We start from the raw sequence: 25012 nt of genomic DNA, 5'->3' as shown, positions 1-25012 counted from the left end.
TTCCTTTCTTGCCCAGTTTTTATTTTGTCAACGTGATTCTCACAAATGTGCCAGCATTAGCTGGACAATGAAATTAATGATCTGACAATGCATTGAAACCTGGCAAGCAGCGAGCCACACAGCTTGAGCTTCATTGTGGTTGACAAGCTCAAATGTCTGGGAGCACTAAATAAAATGCATTTGTCAATATGTCTCAGCATTAGCTCCATTCCGTCTGGTCAAGAAAACACTATTGACGTGCGATTATTCATTACTAAGAAGTGTATGAATCAATTTTTCACCTTAACCCTATGGCTAATCTAAAACACGTTTTTGGATGGGGTCACTTTTTTTGCACATTAAACTCACTGTCTGACTTGGAAGCTGATAGCGAGTTTCTTCAAATAAATGAAATCCAATCTTAGTAATGAAACTTGTGCTGACTGAAACCAAAGTGGTCTCCTAATAACTGAGGTGGTCATTCAATTGGCTTCACCCTCACCTGAGGATTTATGGTGCTCAATACACATGTTGGCCAACGTCTTCCGCGCTTGCTGAGAGCAAATGGAGTTTTGGCTGGAACGCCAAGTTTTCTGTTCTCATTTGCACCGGCCCCAGCACCGAGAAGACCGGAGAATCCCGCCCGATGAAACTGAAAGTCGGTTTTAACATAGATCAAAGATAAAATTCACCAATGCCAAAGATGAGTCTAAGTGGAACAATGCCAGATATCAATTGAATCAAAAAGTAATGTCAATGCTTCAGTAAAGATAAAGCTCTGCACGACTCTGCAAGGATCGTCTGCAAAGGGAGGATCCTTTAAAGCAGAAATTTCTTCAGCCAGAGTGTTGAATCTGTGGAACTCTTTGCCGCAGGAGTCTGGAGGCCAAATCACTGGGTGTCATGAAGACAGAGCTAGATAGGTTCTTGATTAACAAGGGGATCAAGGGTTATGGGGAGAAGGCAGGAGAATGGGGGTGAGAAAAATAAATGCCATGCTTGAATGGCGGAGCAGACTCAATGGGCTGAGTAGCCTAATTCTGCTCCTATGTCTTGCGGTCTTGTGGACTTTTGAAAAAGTGAAGACATTTTAAAGCTCCACTCAAAGTCTTGGAATGTAAGAAGGTAAACAGATTTGTAGGAAAACAAACGGCAAAAACATTGGGAGATCAAAAAAAGTAGAAACATAGAGTCCCTGCAGTTCAGAAGGAGGCCATTTGGCCCATCGAGTCTGCACCGACCCTCCGAAAGTGTATCCTACCTAGGCCCACTCCACTTCCCTATCCCCGTAATACCACCTAACCTGCACATCCCTGGACACTAAGGTGCAATTTTAACATGGCCAATCCACCTAACCTGCACCTAACCCTACCTACCGCCACTCTGACACCCCATCTCTGTAACCCCATCTAACATTTGGACACTAAGGGACAGTTTAGCATGGCCAAGACACCTAACCTGCACATCTTTGAACTGTGAGAGGAAACCGGAGCAAACCCACAAAGACACAGGGAGAATGTGCAAACTCCACACAGACAGTCACCCAAGGTCGGAATTGAATCCGGATGCTTGGAGCTGTGAGGCAGCAATGCTAACCACTGTGCCACTGTCCCGCCCGCTGGGAGAACACAGCTGTACTCATCTAATTCTGGCCTCTTGAGCATCCCCGATTTTAATTGTTCGAGCATTAGTGACTGCGCCTCCAATTGCCTTGGACCTAAGCCCTGGAATTCCTGATCTACAACTCTCCACCTTTCTACCTCACTTCCCTCTGTTAAGACTTCCTGAAAATAGATGTCAAACATTTACTTGCATTTTTCTCTTTACAGATGCTGACCGACTTACTGCATTACAAAACTGCTGCTTTATGTAATATTATAATAATAATAATCTTTATTGTCACAAGTAGACTTACATTTACACTGAAATGAAGATACTGTGAATTAATATGAAACAGTTCTTTTAGAATGTCACATTAATAAATGTTCAATCTCCATTGACATAGTATCTATAACTCATTCATTGCCTATTGAAATATATGCACCACTTACAACAGGAAATCAGTGGTCATTATCCCGATTCTCAATTCACAATAAGAGGTAAGCATAAATGGTCAGTCTTCCTCTTCTGCTTAATTAAACTTACAGGAAACTCTTCATTGTGTTTCGCATTACAACAATGATTTCCTGTATATACTGGTACTATAGGTATTACTTACAAGGCAACTCTAGTGAACTGAGGGAAATATTGAATGCTTCACTTAATAGTCATTTGGTAGTGGTCTTTTAAACTTGAGAATTGCTGGAAAAAGAGACATGCTGTCAAATCTTTTTCTCTTGCACTCATCAGGACAGAATTTGCAAGAATTGTCAAGGGAACAACTATTTATACTGCATGAGAAGAGAGTGCAAGTGGACTCTGGTAGAGATGTTGCCATGGAAAATGCACCAGGGAGCAGTTAGCTGCCACACTTTTGGTTCCAATTCAAACCAGGATGGGCAACTCTTGCAAATTATGTACTATACTTTTTTTTTAATAAATTTAGATTACCCAATTATTTTTTCTATTAAGGGGCAATTTAGCATGGCCAATCCACCTACTCTGCACATTTTTGGGTTGTGGGGGCGAAACCCACGCAGACACGGGGAGAATGTGCAAACTCCACACGGACAGTGACCCAGAGCCGGGATCGAACCTGGGACCTCAGCGCCGTGAGGCGATTGTGCTAACCACTAGGCCACCGTGCTGCCCTGAAAATTATGTACTATACTTAAGTTAAACTAACCTCCTGACATATTCAACAGTTAGAGAAGGGGGAAATGGTGGGATGTAGGGTGATATTCTCTGCCTCCCTGTGACATATTTCTCTGCGGAGGGAGGCGACCACCGTTGGACTGTGGGGGGATCTTCTGGGCTTGGCGCCGTCAATGGAATTTTCCACTGAATCCACCCCATGTTGACGGGAAACCTACAGCAGGGGGGGGGGGGGGGTGCGCCGTCGGTGAGGCCGAATGACCCCGTCAGCGTGAACTTTGGCCGTAACATTAAGCAGCCTTGTCATTGAAAGATAAAATATTACCTATCCTTAACTCTATTTTAGATTTAAAATAAAGCAGAACATAACTACAATAATTCAGTATTTCTGTCATCAAAAACAAAGCTCATAAAGTTGCATTCCCCTTGGTTACAACATTTGCCAGGCAACAAAATTTTAACTTCTTAATTTCAGCCAAAAAGACAAATATCTTGGCCCCGGCTTAAATGAAACCAATTACATGGGTATTTTCATTACTAAGTACAGCATGCCCTGTAAACATAATTCTCGATTGTCTATTGTAGAACTTTCCAATTTCAGAATTGTTGGAACGCAGATACCATTGCAACCTTTTATTTTATGTGCCGTGTTCAAACTTCTGTTGAAGAATATCACGCTGTGAAGTGTCAGTGCTCCACGATCACGATGGAACGGTTTGACGCTCGCACCTCGGGTCGCCCACACAAAGGGTCTGAAGAGGTTAACTGAGGAGGGCATTCCGAGTTGGCTTTTGCACAATTGTTTCAACATGCTTTGGGTCTGTTTTAATGACTTTTATTGCAAAAATCACCATGTACAGTAGGAAAATTCATTTCCAGTCAAACTGTTGGTTTCCTTTTGTGTAGATTGCAGTAGATGATTTTTAAAGGAAATGTTCCCTCTGACAAAACCGTTACAGCTCCGAGCCATTTTATTGATAATTTTAAATAAAAGTTGCTGATAATCCGATAATCCACAAGTCATGTCCCAACGTATATACATATATAATTTTGAAGTTGGTGTTTCAATTGGTCTGTTATGTCTGTTTTCCTGATTTTAATTGATTATTTCTGCTTTGGTTTTGAATTACATTGCACAAAATCAACCAATCTCAATAACATTGCAATAAATAACATATTATATTGTATTCCCCCAAAAATCAGTCACCATTCTGGTCACGACCTATGTTCAGGGGAAGGATGCCATTTACATCTATTGTCCTGAGTTCTGATGTGAATGCATTATGGGCAGGTTCTTCTCAAGAAATATAGGTCGAGGCATGAAGGAGAATAAAACACTATTTAACATGTATTCTGTGAGGTTTCATCATTTGTGCGAACGCACCCCCCAGTCGTTAGTTATTCAACATGACAACCTGCCAACAATAGTGTTGTTATTACCCACCGGCACCTCTGTTGGTTGAGAGTCTGGTCAGGGTGAAATGAAAGAAGAAAATATCTATGAGTGGGATTTTCCAGCCCTTCCTGTTGGTGGGATGTTCCAAAAGTAACCTTCCTTGGTAGGTTCCCCGATGGAGGGACGGGGTGAGCCATGCATAACGGCGTAGACATCCCACCAATGGCTAATGGCGGGCCATCTCCGTTCACCCCCAAAAAAACACCACGGGGGTGGGGGAAGGATGGATATCCCGTCCTATGATTCTTCTTCTGGGTTGCTAACAAGTTTAATCTCGGGAGAACCTCGGAGAATCCAAGATGCTTAGCAACCCAGAGCCTGGGATTTATCTTCAGTGCACTGATCTAAAGATGGTTGGGCCTATGGAAACTGGGCCTCAATTTATGAGCAGGTAGAACTATTTAGAGACACCAAACCATTTAAATTTAATAATGACTGAATTTTTGGGGGAACTTTTTCAGTAAGCAATCATCTGAAGGTATATAATACTGCAATGCTGCATTAATATTTTCACAGTCGAACAGGATATAAACAGCCCCTTCGATAAGGAGTTAATTTTCATTTTTCAAATTCTTTTCAAAAATCAGAAGCATTCCTGCTAGTTATTAAAACAATTTCATGTTCATCTAACTTTAAAGTGCCTTCAATTTTAAAAATGTTAAGTGTCAAGGAGCACTCACATCCTTTTAAAAATATAACAATGATAGCAATCAGTTTTTACAAACTTCTATATCTGAGAAACTTAATTAATTTCAGAGAGAGACATAAATAGCACTCTTTGTAGGGCAGCACGGTGGCACAGTGGTTAGCATTGCTGCCTACGGCGCTGAGGACCCGGGTTCGAATCCCGGCCCTGGGTCACTGTCCGTGTGGAGTTTGCACATTCTCCCCGTGTCTGCGTGGGTTTCGCCCCCACAACCCAAAAGATGTGCAGGTTAGGTGGATTGGCCACGCTAAATTGCCCCTTAATTGGAAAAAATAATTGGGTACTCTAAATTTAAAAAAAATAAATAATAAAAAAAAATAAATAGCACTCTTTGTTAACTTATGCTCCAGAAAACACTTATCTGTGTAAAAAGGTCCTGTCTTTCTGTCTTCTGACATGGTGTGCACAAGTAGGCCACAGTAGCAGAGGAAATGATCTACAAATGGATGTACTGTTGCACAATAAAGGTGTTCTTTAGACTCCCCTGTACAGTAGTAGATGCAACTCTGCTCACCATAAGAGAGGTAGTGTGGCTCTTGAGAAGGCAAACACTGGAGGCTGCATTGGTTCACTTTTGAGAAAGGTTGGGGGATTGGTCGAGTCGTAATTATATTATTGGGATAGTAATCCCGTGGCCTGGACTAATAATCAAAATATAGAAGTTCATATGGAAAATTTAAATTCAACAAATAAAACTGGAATAAAAATCTTGGTGGAATTTAGTGTGAGGTGACGACCAGTAGTTGGGCATAGCTCAGCAACGTCACTGGGGGGGATGATGGCTGCTGATGGTACTGCACCTACCTGAGACTGAGGATTGCTGAGGGGCCAAGTGAGTGATGGTTGGAGGTTGACAACAAGGAAGGGGGTGGGACTCAGTGGTCCCTACCATTCATGACACTAGGACCCTCGATGAGGCACTGAATGACTTTGCATAAGGGACCACATTCTGCAAGCCCTCCACCAACACTGATAGGGTTTGTATTTTGGGTCTGCCACATAGCGAGTTCCCCCAACCTGCCGATGGGTAAATACTAGTCGTGACAAGATGAAGCCCTTAAGTGGACATTAATTGCCCTGGTTCAATGCCACTATGCCATCAATCTTGCTATAAGAGAGAGCATTAAATTAGGCCCATTGTGTCACTGAAGCTGAAAATGTATTGTTGTAAAAACCCATTTGCTTCACTAATGTTTAACAGGGAAGGCATTCTGCCATCTTTACCAGATCTGGCATGTATGTGACTTCAGCCCACAATATTGTGACTGCTTTTTAACAGCCCTCTGAAGTGACCCAGCAAGCAATTCAGCTCAGGGAACTTGGGGATGGGTAATACCCATCAATGAATAAATAAACAATCAATGTGACCTAATTGAAGATGACGGAGAAATGTGATTCAGTGACTTTCTTCACTATGGTCGAGAAAATAAAAACTAATGGTCAAACATTCCAAATTAATAAGTTGAAAGGGAAGACAAACAAGTTCTTCATTTTTAATAACACTAAGAGCAATAGATTTGCAAAACAAATTACCAGAGATGCTACTGAAGACTAGAATTCCTACAGTGCAGAAGGATGCCATTCGGCCCATTGAGTCTGCCCTGACCATCTGATAGGGCACCCTACCAAGGCCCACTCCCCCGCCCTATCCCTGTAACCCCACCTAACCGGCACATGTTTAGACACTAAGGGGGAATTTAGCATGGCCATCCACCTAACCTGCCCATCTTTGGACTGTGGGAGGAAACCAGAGGACATGGAGGAAACCCACGCAGACAGGGGGAGAACGTGCAAACTCCACAAAGACAGTCACCCAAGGCCAGAATTGAACCCGGGTTCCTGACGCTATGAGGCAGCAGTGCTAACAACTGGGCCATCATGCTGACTAATAATAGACTAAAAAGACAAATAGGTATCTCTTTAGATAGGACAGATGAAGAAAACCACTAGAGTTTGGATGAATCAAAAGAGGACGGTTATGATTTGAATATCTAACTTTTATGGCCTACTCTTTTAAATCAATCTTAATCCACAACACAGCATCAATGGTAATTAGTATCACTGAATCAATTTACAGTGACATGAAGTGTTTATTTCTGAAAAAGAGAACCTTGGATGAACATTAAATTCAGTAGACATGCGGATAAAGCAAATTTGTACGCACACCAATGATTGACTTAGTTCTTTGAGGAATATGTCATGACATGTCTGATTTCAGATCATCTGGCTTGTGTCACATTGCTCTTTGCTCAAAAAATAGTCATGTTTCAGGAAACCTTGCACCGACCTGATCATCGTAGCGGTAAGTCAAGACCTGCTCGCCTGTTGTGTCTTCCAGAAAACTCCCCTGTGGAGAAAGTGCAAATTCGGGAAGGAAGTAGATAGTCTGTGATTGTTCCCCATTTCCCTAGAAAGAAAAAAAGAATGAATAGCATCATTTTTGTTCTTTTTCTCCATTGTAGAAACTAAATATCGACAAAGACTTTTAAAGTGGTTTTATTCTAATAGCTCCAATTTTCCAGTCGCTTCAACCCATTTCACCAAATATCATCCATCATTATTAGCATGATTTCCTCTCTGAAACTATTCTCAAGGTATATGACTGGTCACGTATCAAGAGAGCGTTTAAGCCCATGAGTAGTTTGCAAATACTAAGCATGTCATGTGCATATAACTTGAGAAAAAATTAAATGCGATTGCCGAGAGATGGTTGCTTTTAGTTTTCGTTGAGCAAACACGTAGCCACGACAACCTTGGCTCGCTGGTAACATATCCTGCACAGGGTTAAGGGCTTCAAATCACACATCAGGAGGTTGGGCACAAAATCTAGGCTGATGTTTTTGTGCTGTGCTGAGGAAGTGCCACTGTCAGAGATCTCACTGTCAGAGAGTTTTTAGATGAAATGTTAAGCTGATTCCCAGTCTGCCTCCTCAAATGGGTGTGAAAGATTCCCTCATACTATATTAAAGAAGAACAGGGGAGTTCTCCCTGGAGGCCAGGCCAATATTTATGTTTCTACCAATATCACAAGAAAAACAGATTATCTGGTCAAGTTTACATTATTGTTTGTGAGATATCGCTGTGCAGAAACTGTCATGTTTCCTCTGTCACCATTTTAAAAATAGGTCGTTGGTGGTCATGTGCTTTGGAATGCTTTGAGGTTGTAAACGGCAAGGTAGAAATTGAAGTTCTTTCTTTCTTATCGACTTGACAATAATGGAGGAGTTAATCATTTTGTTTTAAATGCCCAACGCCTCTGTCAGATTAGTGGACAGAGGAATGTCAAAACACATACGAACATGAGGTAGGAGCAAGAGTGGGTCACTTCAAGCTAGCTCCGCTATTCAGTAAGATCATGACTGATCTGACTGTAACCACCAACCTACCCCCGATAATCTTTCACCCCCCTCTCTTTTTAAAATCAAGAATCTACCTCTGCTTTGAAAACATTCAAAGCCTCTGCTTCCACTGCCATTTGAGGTAGACGTTTCAATTAAGTCACCTCTTATTCTTCTAAACTCCAATGGACACAAGCTTAACCTGTCCGATCTTACAAGACAACCCACCGATTCCTGGCATTAGTCTAATAAGCCTTCTCTGAACTGCGCCTTTGGCATTTACATCCTCCCTTTTTAAATAAGAAGACCACTGCTGTACACAATACTCCAGATGTGGTTTTACCAGTGTCCTGTATAGCTGGAGCATAACCTTCCTAATTTTATATTCAATTCCCCTTGCAATAATTGATCACAGGTGCGATTCTAAATGAATTTCTAAATTTTTCAGGGAGTTTCCCGTCGGTTCTGCCGGTGAATTCCCTAACGCTATTCAATGACAATTAGTCACTTTCTTGAGCCCTGACCACCCATGGCCCGGGAGACCCCGGGAGACCCCGGGAGACCCCTCCCACCCCCACCCACCCACCCACCCCCCCGAGTGCCATTCCGCCTGGTCCACGTTTGTGTGGACCAGCAGTGATCGGCGCCTGACTGCAGCCTCCGTGAGGGGGCCAGACAATCAATGGTGGCCGTGGGTCTCGGGCAGATAGGTCGTAAGTAGATTTACGACCTACTTCCGCGAGCGTCATTTGGTCCCGGTCATTTTGGGCGGAGTTCAGACTCCAATGTTTCGCCGGGCTACGGTGAACCCCGCGAGGAGCGGAGGCTGTCAGCAGGTCCGCTGGAGGCCTCTCCCGAGATTCTCTGGCTGTGTTGCGCTCTCGCTTGAGCGCAACACGGCAAGAGAATCACACCTTAAGTGTGGTAGTGAGCGGGAACTGCCGCGAGCTCGCCGCTGCTCTTCCTGGCGAGACCGGCAACGCAATTCAACATTAATTGGTCCACTTACTCAGACCCCACGGGCTTCTCGCCGCCAATCAAAGCTCGCCAGCTAATTCGCCAGCACCGCGCTTGTTAAACCCCCCGCTACAAGGTCGAGCAGCACTTGCTCAGCCACCCCAGCCAGCTCACCCAGGAGACTGGCCCCAAGATTCAGGGATTCAGATCTGGGAAGGCTGCAAGATGCTGTGGAGGGCAGGAGGGATGTCCTGTTCTCCCAAGGGTCCCGGAGGGTCAGCCATAGGGCATCCAGTGCTGCCTGGATGAGGTGGTGGCAGCTGTGAACGCCGGGAGTGTGACCTGGAAAAAGGTCAACGACCGACACCGGATAGTACGAGTGAGTATACACCAAAGTCCATTCTCCCGCTGGTCCAATAGCTGATGGCGCCGATCCATCCCAGGTAGCCCCCTCTCCAGCCTCCCATGAGACCATCTCAGAAGAGAGGGAGGAAAGGGGTAAACTAGCAATGGTGTGCAGTGTGAGGGAAGGCAAGGCGTAAAGCACATTATTGTCTACATTGAGAAACAGAGCAAGCTGTACAGATTTTATTTTTAATTGAAGAAAAGTGAATCTCACAAAGTCGAGACTGGCTGGAACATAGCAAATAATCATCAAAGCTCTTCTGGGAAATAAACAAATCCTGGATCAGATATTCAAACAGATTTGCAACTGGACAGAGATCTTCATCAGACTGTAACCATCAGGGACGCTGTGTGGGAGGACTGGGAGCTGGCAACATGGTGGGGTTATGATCTGGAGGCCGGAAAGAAGAATTTGTGAGATTATGAAAGTACCTTCTATTCTAGCCAGGCACATCCGCCTTTTGCTCCCTATTGTGCTTCTCCTGCTCTCAATTTCTTTCACTCCCCCACTGACACCCCACTCAACCATCCATAATTCTCTACTTCCACTATCAAATCGGTTCATATGCACTGAACTGCCAAAACAGTGAGGTCCAAAGCTGATCCCTTCTTCTGATGTCATGCTGATATCCTTAAAAACATATTACAGCAGATAGATGGTCGAAAAGGTGGTGGTGGTGTGTCATTATTCACTCAAGAAGGTGCACTTTTACATGCATGTTCTGATGTAGAACTGTGGATCCTGATGGTAGAGCTCCAACTTACTTTCCATCACATGGCTCATCACATGTAATTTCTCACATTCTGCCTCCCTTGACCATGGAAATTTGGAATATCATAACCAATGGATCCACTATCTCTACTGCTACTTCCTTTACCACCCTAGGATGTAGCCCATCAGGCCCTGGGGACTGTCTGCCCTCAATCCCAAGAGTTTGTTAAATACCGTTTCCCTATTGATGCTGATTGTTCCAAGTTCCACCCTTTCTATTACCTCTGAAATGCCCATTCCTATAGGAATGGTACCAGTGTCCTCCACCATGAAAACTGAGGCAAAGTATTGATTTAGCATCTCTGCCATTTCTGTGTGCCCCATTATTAAGTCACCAGTTTCATCTTCCTAGGGGCCAACATTCACATTAGAGACTCTTCCCTTTTGTTGGAGAATTGTTAGAATGAATTATCAAGGATGTAATATCAGGACATTTGGAAAGCCAAAGCGCTATCCATCAGAGTCAGCATGGTTTTATGAAGGGCAAATCATATTTGACTAATTTCCTTGAGTTCTTCGAAGATGTACCAAGCAAAATGGATAATGGGGATCCTGTAGATGTAGTATATCTGGACTTTTGAAAGGCGTTTGATAAGGTGCCGCACAGAAGGTTAATTCACAAGGTGAAGTCTTTTTCTGGATGTCAAGATGTAACTAGTGGGGTGCCACTGGGTTCGCTTGGACCCCAGCTATTTACAATCTATCTCAATGACTTGGATACAGGGATAGATGATTTTATAGCCAAATTTGCAAATGACACAAAAATAGGTGGGACAGTAAGTTGCAATGAAGAACTGGATATAGATAGATTAGGAGAATGGGCCAAAATGTGGCAGATGGAGTTCACAGTGGATAAGAATGAGGTCATGGGATCTGGGTGTCCTCATGCATGAGTCACAGAAAATGAACATGCAGGTGCAGCAGATAATAAAGAAAGCAAATGTAATGTTGGCATTTATAGCAAAAGGAATTGAATATAAAGGTAAGGAAGTGTTATTGCAACTATACAAGGCATTGGTAATACTGCACCGGGGGTAGTGTGCACAGTTTTGGTACCCTTATTTGAGGAAAGATGTAGTGGCATTGGAGGCAGTTCAGAGGAGGTTCACTACATTGATTCCAGAGATGAGGGGTTTGTCGTATGAGGAGAGATGAGCAGTTTAAGCCTGTACTCTCTAGAGTTTAGAAGAATGAGGGGAGATCTAATTGAGGTATACAAGATGCTAAAAGGTATGCATAAAGTAGATATGGAGCTGATGGTTCTTGTGGCCTTGTGGGGCATTCTAAAATGAGAGGTCATAATCTTAGAATAAGTGGTAGCAGATTTAAAACAGATTTGAGGAAAAACAACATCTCACAAAGGGTTGTGAATCTGTGGAATTTGCTGCCCCAGAGAGTGGTGGATGCAGGGACAGTGAGTAAATTTAAGGAGGATTTCAACAAACTTTTGATTGGTAATGGGTTGAAGAGTTATGGAGAACGGGCAGAACAGTGGAGTTGAGGCCAGGATGGGATCAGCCATGATCATATTGAGGGTTTTAGGCTTGAGAGGCTAATTGCCTACTTCTGCTCTGAGGCCATGTGTTCGAGGGGGAAGAAACTCTGGCTAATTTTGCAATCCAGTTCTTGTTCTGTAACATTGTAGGTAGCAGATGAGGAACATATCAGCCAAGATACAATGGCAGAGCAGACTCGATGCGCTGAGTGGCCTAATTCAGTTCCTATATCTTACAAACTTATGGATGATTAGGCATCTGTCCTGCACTTAATACCTACCATTGGCATGTGCTGAAAGGGTTTGCAGTTTGATACTCAATCTGTTTGGCAGCATCATGCTAGTACCTTCCTTAAACATTAAGCTCCATGGATATGACTGATCTGATAGAAATTTGTGAAATTATGAAAGGATTTGACAGACTGGATTCAGAGACAATGACCTGGATTTTTGCAAAGTTGATTCCAGGATTCCCTTTCCCGGTGGCCCCAGTTTTTGTGGGTAGTGAGCCCACTCCCGATCAGCCTGGCGCCATTGCAAGTGTAGGCATTTCCTCGCCGCTGCAATGTTTATGCAATCGGGCCAACTTCTCAATAATCCTTGGTTCATTGCCCCTGAGGAGTCATGAGCCATAGTCTGGATTTGGGAACGGTTTGAAAAGCAAGTTCAATAAGTCTTACCCATCCTTCAATGCCAACGCAATGCCAATTTAATGCCCATTAATGTTCCCCAGCCACTCCCTAGAGCCCCTCACAATGGCCATGCCAACCCATACTCCCTAGCCACTCTCCATGGCCCCTCAAACTGCCCATGCCAACTCAGTGACAACTCATGCCCTTTTCATGCCCATTCACCGAGCATATACCATGCGCATGAACAATGAGCCATATAATACTAATGGCATGTGTGAAACTGCTGAGAGAAAGAAAATACCCATTCTCAAAACTTCCTTTGAAAATAAAACTGCTTTTTATACAACAGTCAGACAAACCGTTAAGGATTTAAAATAGGCTTCAAACCTTCACACCTCTTAATCATTTCCAAATAAAAGTGAGACATTGACAAAACAGTTCACAGAAATAACAACTTATTGTAACCACCTAAAGATATCAGTCATGCAAAGTCAATATGTCTCTGCAGTTGTCAAAATAGAATTCCTTGCTGAGCTCATACTTCTGTTTATTTTTCTTAATTAGTTGTGAATGCTTGGCTGTGCACCCAGACCAATAATAAAATTCTGTCCAGCATTTCAGGTCTGTTCAAACAAAAGGTTCAGCGTGAATACTGCACAGTCGCCCAAGTGAGTGCCATGCCATCCTCGACAATCAAAGTCTCCCAGACACTGCAGGGGGCACTCCAAAGGACAGTTTATTAATTTGAATATGAACCCGGGCCTTTGCAGGGATCTTCAATTCTGTCTTGTACAGCAGTTCAAACTTCCTTCAAACCCTTTGCCCTTTGTGGCAAGCTTACCAGAACGACACAACCATGAATATCTTTCCTGCCAAAATAATAATATTTCAGCAGCATTTTAGCATACAGCGTAGGAGACACTGATTATAGAATCATATCATAGAATCATAGAACTTACAGTTCAGAAGAAGGCCATTCGCCCATCGAATCTGCACCGGCCCTTGGAAAGAGCACCCCACCCAACCACACACCTCCACCCTTTGCCCGTAAACCCCCCAACCTTTTTTGGACACTAAGGGCAATTTAGCATGGTCAATCCACCTAACCTGCACATCTTTGGACCGTGGGAGGAAACCGGAGCACCCGGAGCAAACCTACGCAGACATGTGGCGTGAACGTGCAGACTCCGTTCTATGATTTTATGATTATAAGGAAAGACAGTAACCTCCGTACAACAAATACCTTTTAATCCACATCGAGCTCGGAGATTACAGGTGGAGTGGGGAGATTGTAAAAATGAATACTTTTCAGCTCAAGCAAATTAGTATCTTTATACGGGGGAATGCTCCTTTCTACTCATTCATCTTTGGAGGATTTGTTGTGGAAGGACACGCCAATGAAAAAAGTATTTTCTGAATCTACAAAGCTGAACATCTGGAATAAAGGTTTTGCAGCAACCTTTGGCTCAGCAACCCATCAAGAGACAGGCTTTAATTGGCGTGGTTATAGTAGGTGAGAAAGTTTGGTGGAAATGTATTATATTCACTGGAAGGAACAGAAATTGGCTCAACTTCTGAAAATTTTACTCTAGAGGGGTAATTATGTTGACATTGTGCAGCAAGTCTGAGCTGAGCCTATCTCAGTTTCACATTGGCATCTCAGAATTCTTTATATCCGAAAGAATTAAGAGTGTGTATGAAACTGGTAATGTCGCAAAATCTGGCCAACTCACAAAATTGACCAATGGCGTCAAAAACCACTGTATCTATACGCTGTAAAACATCTGTATCTATAGGCTTCACTGTAAAGTATGTACTGAAAGTGAAAAACAGCGCAGGTTTATGTGGGTTGGAGTGATACCCAGAATCCCATTGTTTGCAGACTGGAAGATTGTGGTAGAAATTGCAACAGTTCTCTCCCCGTTTCCTGCAGTGACGTAACAGCCTAAGCTGTTGCAATAATTGTTTGAAACAACTGGTTGGCCTGTTAATACTGTTACAACCGCCTGGACTACTGCACAGTCAACTCCAGCTTCACTTGACCCGGAGTCCCAACACAATTGAAATTAATAAATATTTCTTAGAAAAACACCCAGTCTTGCAAACCTTACAGCACCGGTAGGAGAATCTCTCAGGGGTCCCATTGTTTTCTTTATCCCTTTGATTTCCTTAATATTTATCTTGCCATTTTTCCCCTCCATTCTTTATACCTTTCTTCCAATAAACCATCTCTCATACCAGCACATCTCAGTCGTGTGGAAGGGACGGTGTGTAATTAAGCATGCGTTCTATCGTTTGCCTGCCTGTCAGTGCTAGAAATGTACTGTGCTGGGAGGATTAAGCCCTGGAGCTGCAAACAGGATTGCGGCCATCACCAGGTGGGCCAGAAGCCTCCCCTCCCTCCAGATCCTAATCCCCACCCCCTGACTGCCCGCCCACTGCGGGGCTCAGAAACTGGGTGAACAGCTTCCTACCACCACTTTGGCTCCTGCAGATGGACGGTAAAGGATCCCACTCATGTGTAGCCAAGTGCACATGTGAAGACTGGTATCGATGACCATCTTACACAGCCATCTTGAATTGGCAGGAGACAGAGTGGAGTGCAAATCGGCTGCCATGTTTCCTGCAACAGTGACTACATACTTCAACAAAAAGTACTTCATTGCACTTTGGGATATGGTTGTGAAAGACATTAGATAGATGCAAGTCTTTCTTTTTTTTCTCTTACAGCCAAAAACTGCTTCTACCCCGCTGTTACCAGACTCCCAAACGACCCTGTTATGCACTAATGGACTTATGAATTGATCTTGTCCCACATCTTCGCTACCGAGTAATACATTCCTGTGTCTATATATTTACATTGTGTATTTTATGTTTGTCCTATTATGTATTTTCTTTTCATGTACGGAGTGATCTGTTTGAGCTGCATGCAGAACAATACTTATCACTGTACCTCGGTACATATGACAATAAACCAATCCAATCTAATCCAATCCAATGTTCCTCTCAATTAAAAATTTTGCTTCTACCTGCTCTCAGTTCATGTAGAGCCTCTGTCGTATGCCTCTCCCTGGATCACAAAGATACATTTCATAGAGTTCCTACTGTGCAGAAAGCCATTCGGCCCATCAAATCTGCATCGACCTTCCAAATGTGCACCCGACCCAGGCACACTCCCCAGCCCACCCTGCCCTATCCCCGTAACCTAACCTGCACATCCCTGAACACTAAGGGCCAATGTAGCATGGCCAATCCTCTTAACCTGCACATTTTTGGACTGTGGGAGAAAACCGGAGCACCTGGCGGAAACCCACACAGACTCAGGAGAATTTGAAAACTCCACCCAAAGCCGGAATCGAACTCAAGTCTCTGTCGCTGTGCCACCATTTCTTAGCTCCCCCACAACACCGCTCCGAGCCTCCTTTTCGCCCCACAACCCCGGACAAAATTCCACTCACAGTTCCTCCCCCACCGAGCAGTGCTTTGAGGTGTTATTTTCAGTGGTTGCTGTCCCAATCTATTCTGTAATGAAGAAGATCCAATGTGAGAATCGTGACCCACAAGAGGCGACAGCATTCAACCTTGTGGGGCAATGTGGAGCACTGGCTTTAATCGACAAATACAGATATGATAACAATCCCCTTAACATTGAATGCCCATGTGAAATATTCATGGTTGGTTCGGGAGCATGCAACTTGGCTGATTTTAAACCTGTTTGGAAACAAATCTCCGAAACTAACATGGTCTGAAGGCCTGCCAACTTTGAAAGCTTCGCAATCTGTTCATCTGGTTAAGTAGAAACGCATGTCAGGTGAGCTGGCTGCATGTTTGATGCTCACCATCTTACCCTTCTGCTTCAAAAACACATCCTGACATATAATCCCTCTGAGGAAGCTTTCAAATCCAAGCAACAGTCAAGGTAAAGTGGCACTCAGCTCAAATTTGACTTTCTCTGGGCTCCAGTGCATCTGTTCAGCGACTGTTGGTCACAAAGAAGAAGATCCCACTCAGTGTAGGGCGTGAATGGTAAAGACTGCAACCTACACCTGGGTTATTTTGGGTAATCTCTTCACAACAACAATATCTCTTGCATGGCAAGGAAGTCTTCTTCTTCTTAGCCTCTTCACTCCTTGACAGAGCACAGGCCACTGAAAAATTTGCTACATCTAATCCCGTTTTGGGCCAAACTCTCTGGATTGGATTTGTTTATTGTCACGTGTACCGAGGTGCAGTGAAAAGTATTTTTCTGCGCCGCAGCTCAAACAGATCATTTAGTACCTGAAAAGAAAATACGCAATAGGGCAACAATGTAAATACCTAGACACCGGCATTGGGTGAAGCATACAGGAGTGTAGTATTAATCAGATCAGTCCATAGGGTCATTTAGGAGTCCGGTAACAGTGAGGAAAAAGCTGTTTTTTAATCTGTTCATGTGTGTTCTCAGACTTTTGTATCTCCTGCCCGATGGAAGAAGTTGGAAGAGTGAGTAAGCCGGATGGGAGGGGTCTTTGATTATGCTGTACACTTTCCCCAGGCAGTGGAAGGTGCAGATAGAATCAATGGATGGGAGGCAGGTTTGTGTGATGGACTGGGTGGTGTTCACGGCTCTCTGAAGTTTCTTGTGGTCTTGGACCGAGCAATTGCCATGCCAGGCTGTGATGCAGCCAGATAGGATGCTTTCTATGATGCACTGTAAAAGTTGGTAAGAGTCAATGTGGACATGCCGAATTTCCTTAGTTTCCTGAGGAAGCAGAGGCGCTGTTGTGTTTTCTTGGTGGTAGCGTCGACGTAGGTGGACAAGGGCAGATTTTTGGTGATGTGCACACGCTGCCACGTATAGCCCTTGGCTCTCATCTTCTTTCCTGTATCCCGCCTTCATATGTTTCTTGGTCGGCCTCACTTTCTCTTTCCTTGCGGATTCCATGTGAGAGCTTGCCATGTAATGTTGTTCCGCGGCTTCCTTGAGGTTATGGCCTATCCAATTCCACTTTCCCCTTTTGATTTGGAGGACCAATGGATCCTGTGTTGTCTCCTCCCACAGCCTAATGTTATTTTCCCACACAGGGATATCCACTAAAACCATGTGGATCTCTGAAATTTACACAACAGAGAACCAACATGGTCACATCTGCATCAGTAAAACCTTCAGAAGACCTTTGCCAGATGTCAGAATTCAACCGGGAGCAGATGCATGTTCAGACAACCACCTCCTCATAACCAGAGTCCAGCTGAAGCTCAAGAGAGTGGCACAAATAGGGTCAGCTGGAGTCAAATTCAACATTGAAAATCTTAAGAACAAAGCAATATCAGATTTCTATCACTTCAAAACAGTTTCCAAGCCCTTCAAGATTTACAGGCTGTTGAAACATCAACAGAGGATCAATGGGAACAACCAAAGACTGCTTGGAAGAGAACACATGAGGATGTATTGCGACGGAAGAAAAAACGACACAAGCCTTGGATTTTAAATGCTTACTCCCGAAAAATTAGAAATCAGGATGAGGAAAAAAGAGGAGGTGAACAATTTTCGCATCAGAGCACAAAGGGAATACAGAGAGATGAACAAAGAAGTTAATGCTAGTATAAAAGCAGGTAAGTGGAGATACGTTGAAGATCTTGCAGAAGAAGCAGATGGGCATAATATGAAAAAGATCTATGAAACAACTAAACAACTATCAGGAAAATTCAAACTTACACCTAATTTAGGGACCTAGATGGCAGCAAGGAAGTAAGTGCAAATCATTTTTTAAATTGTTAACACATTACCTCTGCATATAGCAGGCTTGTTTAGTAAATAAATCTGGTCCCTGCTTAATATCTCAAAGAATTTTTCTCAAAGTATTCATTCTCTTAACTAATTCATTCAATCACCTCTATTATTTTATAGAGAGAAATACAGTTATCTTAAATTTTGTTGGCTATATATGATAATCATTATTTTTTTAAAATAAATTTAGAGTACCCAATTCATTTTTTCCAATTAAGGGACAATGTAGTGTGGTCAATCCACCTAACCTGCACATCTTTGGGTTGTGGGGGCGAAACCCACGCAAACACGGGGAGAATGTGCAAACACCACACGGACAGTGACCCAGAGCCAGGATCGAACCTGGGACCTCGACGCCATGAGGCAGCAGTGCTAACCACTGCGCCACCATGCTGCACACATCATTATTATTAATGAATGGTTCTCTCTCTTCAAATGTTGCCTCTCTCCTTTAAATTTGCTGTCATCACCTCTTATTCAAAAAAAACAACCCTTGATACCTCCTCCATCCTTGCGAACTACCATTACATCTTCAATCTATCTTTCCTCTTCAAAGTCCTTGAAAATGTTGTCACCTCGCAAATCTGTTCCCACCTTTCCTGAAATGCCATGTTTGGATCCCACCAATCAGGTTTCTGCTCCTGCCACAGTATTGAACAGGCCCTTCCCAAGTCAATATAATAATAATCTTTCTTGGTGTCACAAGTAGGCATACATTAACATGCAATGAAGTTACTGTGAAAATCCCCTGGTCGCCACACTCTGGCGCCTGTTCAGGTACACTGAGGGAGAATTCAGAATGTCCAATTCACCTAACAAGCTTGTCTTTCGGGTCTTGTGGGAATAAACCGGAGCACTCAGAGAAACCCCACGCAGAAACGGAGAGACCGTGCAGACTCCGCACAGGCAGCGACCCAAGCCAGGAATCGAACCCAGGTCCCTGGCACTGTGAAGCAACAATGCTAACCGCTGTGCTATGGTCTCAAAATGGTTAGTGAGACATGAGCATGCAAATTCTCAGTGTCATGGGATATTCGCTGGGGCAAGTAGCTCAAATGAGGTAGCTGTCTGTGTGGAGTCTGCACGTTCTCCCCATGTCTGAGTTTCCTCCGGGTGCTTTGGTTTCCTCCCACAGTCCAAAGATATGCAGGTTAGGTAGATTGGCCATGATAAATTGTCCTTAAGTGTCCAAAAATGGTTAGGTGGGGTTACGGGGATGGGGTGAAGGTATGGGCTTCGGTAGGGTGCTCTTTCCAAGGGCTGGTGCAGACTCGATGGGCTGAATGGCTTCCTTCTGCACTGTAAATTCTATGAAATGTGTGGCTGCCCATCAACCTGATGAAGGAAGCAGCCTGTTGAACCAATTAATACTCCCTTACCCAGATGCCATCATTTTACCAGAGTTGGGATGGGCCCAGCCACTGCCAGATAAGCCATGATGGCCTCCCTGCCAGCTCTCATCTGGGGCTTCCTCCTTGACTGCACCATGGCTCATGGAGGTTCTCTGCAGTGGCAATGGCTGCCCCAGCATCTCATATACTGGCTCTGGAGAATTCTGCCCTTTGATTACCAAAGTCTGCCAGTCCCTCGCACTCTTTTACTGGCCTTTCGAGACAATCTCAACATGGAGACACCCTCCCCTCTTTCCTGTAGCCTCAGCAGCAGCCACCTTAACCAGTGACGCAGCCCAGCCTGCTGAACTGCGAGCGCTCTGATAAGGACAGCAGCTCTTGAGAGGTGGGACACGGACCTCAATTGAATGGCAGTTACAGCAGTGGCCTCTTAATTGGCTGCTGCTGGCAACATGAGTTCAAAGCTCAGCATCGTAGCTGGCGATATTTAAATTCAATTAATTAATAAATCGAGAGTGAAAAGCTAGCCTCATTAATAGCGAGCATGAAATTACCAGATAGCCCCAAGGCTGGACTACACTTTGTGCATATGTATATAAGTTGTGTGTTTTCAATAAACACTTCGGGCAGGTTTTTCTGTCCCTTCCCACTGGCAGGATCTTGTGCTCCTGCTGAAGGCAGGCTCAGTGGCAGGTTCCCTGGCAGCGGGACAGGCGAGTCACACAAAATGCCGTAGGTATCGGCAAGGTTTTCCCGTTCCACCAGTGGCGAATGGTGAGCCCACACCTGCTGCGGGGAGGGGTCCAGGAAATTCCACCCTTAAATGTTTAGCCTTCCGAGTCTCTGAACCTTTCAGTCCCACTGAACAACCCTTACAACACTATAGCCGTTTCAGAGGGGAGTGAAGAGTTAATCATATGGGGGGCGATTCTCCGCACTCACGACGGTGCGGAGAATAGCGGGGGTCGTAAATTTTTACGGCCACGCTGGTCTGACGCCCTCCCGCTATTCTCCCCCCCCCCCCCCCACGCCCGCCTCCCGACACGAATCGCTGCCCGCTGTTTTTTTACGGCGAGCAGCGATTCTCAGCTGGCCGATGGGCCAAATTCCAAGCCCTTTACAACCGCTTTTAGGAACGTCAAACACACCTAGTCTGACCGTTCGTAAAAACGGCCGTAAAGTTGCGATCTTGGGAACCATGGCACTGATTGGCACGGCAGTACCACGGCCGTGCCAAGGATGCCATGGGCCCGCGATCGGTGGGCACCGATCGCGGGCAGGGGGTACTTACCCCGCGCACTCTTTATCCTTCCGCCGCCCCGCTGTATCCATTTGCGGGGCGGCTGAGGGGCATCCTGGCCCGCGCATGCGCGGGTTTCACGCAAATGCGTGATGACGTCATCCGCGCATGCGCGGGTTGGAGTCTTCCAATCCGCGCATGCGCAGCTGACGTCATTTGACGCATCAGCCGTCACAAACTCTGGCAAGCGGGCTTAACGAAATTCGTTAAGCCCACGATGCCGGAGTTCACGGCCGCGGCATGCTAGCCCCGACCGGGGACCAGAATCGGTTCCCGGTCGGGGGGGCGGAGGCTGGCGTCAAACCCGCCCGTTTTTGACGCCAGCCTCACGATTTCTCCCGGTTTCGGAGAATCACGCCCATGGAGTGGGTTGAGAATCACCTGGAGGTCAGACAGATAAGGATGGCAGATTTCCTTCCCTAAAGGGCAGTAATGAACCAGATGGGTTTTTACAATTGATGTCGCGTTTTCACAGTCACCATTACTGAAAATAATTTTCAGATTGCAGATTTCTGGATTACTTGTCCGGTGACATTACAGCACCATCTCCCAACATTCACACTGCTGAGACAAAACCTGAAACATCGAGTGGATCTCGATCCATGGAGCATGCTTAACTCTGGTCTTAGCTTCTTACAAATCATGACACCAACTCCCAAAATAACTTGCTTCAATATATATATATATACATTTTTAATGCAATGAATCACCCACGTTTTATATACCCTGCCTTCAACAATACAAAGGTGGTTTAAAAAACTGAAATTCAATAAAGTTGAATGAGTTTCCCAGCACGCCCAGGAGAAAGAATTTGCAGATTTTTCGTTGCACCATTTTTAAACTTTACTTTTTGTTGAAATTTTGAGCCACCCCGACCAGGGAAAGGTTGAGTCTGTAACCTCCAAACTCCAGGGCAGCCTAAGTTGTGAAGGTGCTGAATTAGAACTGCTCTGATTAGAATGGCTGGTCAACAGGGGCTGGTTTAGCTCGCAGGGCTAATTGCTGGATTTTAAAGCAGGCCAGCAGCACGGTTTGATTCCCGTACCAGCCTTCCCGGACAGGCGCCGGAATGTGGCAACTAGGGGCTTTTCACAGTAACTTCATTGAAGCCTACTCGTGACAATAAGTCATTTCATTTCAATCCTTTTCTCCAGTCTTATGTCATCAACACATACGAGCATGGGAGCAGGCACAGGCCACTCGGCCCCTCGAGTGGCTCTGCCATTCAGTAAGATCTTGGCTGATCTGATTGTAACTTCATCTCCACAGTCCAGCTTTCTCTCCCCCCCAACCCCCACCAACCCAGGATAAGCTTCCACTCCCTTGTTAATCAAGAACCTATTCATCTACCTCTGCTTAAACATATTTAAATATTCTGTTTCCACTGCCTTTTGAGGGAGAGGGTTCCAAAGACGCACGCCCCTCTGAGAGAAAATAAATTCTCTACATCTCTGCCTTAAATGGACGACCCCTTATTTTTAAACAGTGACCCCTAGTTCTAGATTCCCTCACAAGAGGAAACATTCTCTCCACATCCACCCTATCACGACCCCCTCAGGATCTTATATGTTTCAATCAAATAGCACATCCACAGTGTAAAATCCATGAAATGATGCAACCTGGTCTGTCAAATCTATTTGAATAACCAAGAGACCCGAAATGAAGGCTACACATACAATGTATCCAGGAGACAAAGCCCCTTTTATCTAAACCTAATCAGTGCCTGTTTTCTCAGAGAGCACTGGCAAAGTGACACTTTCCTTCAGTTAAAACCTGTAGTCATGGAAAAAAAGTATAGCATTGTCAATCACCTGGACTTTAAAAAAAAAGTATACTATTTTCAGCCAACTGATTCTGTGTTGTGTACGTACTTTAAAGAGAAAGTTGAATCAAGAGGAATGAACCATGCCTTTTGCATTTCTAATGTCATAAAACAGTCTCGGTTTAAAAAAAGGAATCCTCAGTATTGCAAGTGTTCAGTTGCAAAAAAAACTATACATTTGCTTAAATGCTTCTCCCTCCCATGAGCAACCAACTCTCTAATGAGAATTCCCAGAGTAGACTCGGCAGTTTGAGCTTGAGCTTTTTTTTCCAAACAGTTGGCAGCAAATTCTCATACTCATTGCCAAAATCTTTGAGATTTTGAAACAACTGGACAACAGAACGATGAAGGCAGTGGAAAGGTAATTCAAATGTTGCATTTTTTAATTAAAAACTTGCAAGATTCTGGTTACAAAATTGACGAAAGAAATGTTGAACTGGTTGGGGATGACATCTTAGTTTGACTAATCAATAAATGTCACACCAGTAGGGGAAATATGGATTGTGTGTTTAATCTGGGGCCGACAGTGAAGATCTACAGTAAAATATACAGATGTTAATCCCCTTGACATTTTCCATATTCTTCTCAATAATAAATTTTAAACATTCCTCTTCTGTGATGACCGGAACAACCTTACTTCTTTTAAAAGCATAATATATTTACTTCTTTTCCAGCTCTTACCGCATATGTATGTTTTCGGGTTTATTAACATCTTGTGCTAGAATTCCAGATTAACTGAAGCATGTTGGCTGCCTTCTGCGCTACAGCTGCGTGAAAGCTTACTCCTGGAAATATCTAAGTGATAAAATCCCATGAGGCCCCCTTCAAATTAGCATCAATTTGAACAGCATTAAATCAATACTATGATTTGCAAAACTATTTGCATGTAAATCTGCAAAATAACTTCCACTCCAAGATAAATCTGGATAAAAAAAACGGGGTCACCCATTGTGCCAGGAAATTACTAATGTTAAACTACCATGTACAGATGACATGATCTTTGCTGTAAACCTCTTTGTTGCCAGTGTTCCATAATCTACATTTGAAACAGATCAATTATAGAAGGGTTGCGTTGGAGATTATTTTAATGGAATGGGTGACATCGAACACAGTGGTTATCACTGCTGCCTCACAGCGCCAGGAGCCTGGGTTTGATTTTGGCCTCAGGTGACTGACTGTGTAGAGTTTGCAGGTTCTCCCCATGTCTGTGTGGGTTTCCTCCTGCTGCTCCGGTTCCTCCCACAGTCCAAAGGTGTGAGGGTTAGGTGGGGTTACGGAGATATAGGGATATGGCGGAGAGTGGGCCTAGGTAGGGTGTTCTTTCGGAGGATCGGTGCATACCCGATGGGCCGAATGGCCTCCTTCTGCACTGTAGGGCTCCATGGATTCTTCTATGGAATGAGTTAATGCCTGATCCTGTTTTGGTGGTGCCTTGGGAGCTGGGCGGGCAGAGGGGGATGGAGGGGGTGGAAAGTGGTTAACTGATTAATACTGCTGATAAATGCTTTGTTAGTTGCAGACATGCCAAATCGTCATATTTATCTCAAAGCAAAGTATGTAACATTATACCAGCAAAATTCTTTAAATACATTTTTTAAAAAACAACAAACAGATGGGCCTTTTAGGGGGTTAGTACACTATATGAAATTCCACTATTTAAGAGCTTTGCAAATCGATCAGTAAAATATTTTTAATCACAAACAAGACTACAGTTATATTTAGTAGCCTTATTTGACCTTATTTAACTTATCATGACAAAGCCATGTGGCTTTTAAGTTCAACCAAAGTACAGGTGTGAGACAAAGCAGTAACATCTTAAATACTAGACAAAATAGTCAGACTATTTATTTTTTTTACAAAACTATGTCTTATTTTATACAGACACATTAAAAAATAGCCTTTAAAGAAGAGCAAAGACGTATTTCAGCGATAAACTTTCAAGATTCTAATGGATAATCTGCATGAAAAATAAACTTTTACCATTGAAGATTGTGTGTGTGTCTGTGATTAAGAAAGTTCCTCAAACGTTAAAGCGTCTGTGTGCTGAAAAAGTGATAAGATCGCTTAATTCTCATGAATCTAACCATTTTATGTCAACATCATGTTGCTGATATAATCTTAACAGAATACAGTAGCAGATTTAGCCAGTCATTCACACCCAGATCAGCGTAGGTTCATGGGACAAAACAACCCTGGTCACGGTCTCTTAGACAACTTCCGCAGTCAATGTACATGTCGATATTGGTCGGAACGTCCAAGCTCCCCAGCATCATATTG

At 43.9% G+C, this 25012-nt stretch overlaps 1 protein-coding gene across 3 annotated transcripts in view; it reads right to left on the bottom strand.

Annotated features, from left to right (window-relative positions):
* adamtsl3 (ADAMTS-like 3) overlaps positions 1 to 25012 on the bottom strand; it is a 747154-nt gene that overhangs the window by 671283 nt on the left and 50859 nt on the right. For all 3 annotated transcript variants that reach the window (XM_038813229.1, XM_038813228.1, XM_038813227.1), the window contains exon 3: positions 7183 to 7302. In XM_038813229.1, the coding sequence (XP_038669157.1) occupies positions 7183 to 7302 (120 nt within the window). The remainder of the gene's footprint in view (positions 1 to 7182; positions 7303 to 25012) is intronic.

The sequence above is a fragment of the Scyliorhinus canicula genome, chromosome 12 (genome assembly GCF_902713615.1).
Source record: "Scyliorhinus canicula chromosome 12, sScyCan1.1, whole genome shotgun sequence".
NCBI classification, from domain to species: Eukaryota; Metazoa; Chordata; class Chondrichthyes; order Carcharhiniformes; family Scyliorhinidae; genus Scyliorhinus; species Scyliorhinus canicula.
The sequence above is the reverse complement of the archived record's forward strand: the minus strand, read 5'-3'. Positions and strand labels throughout refer to the sequence as shown.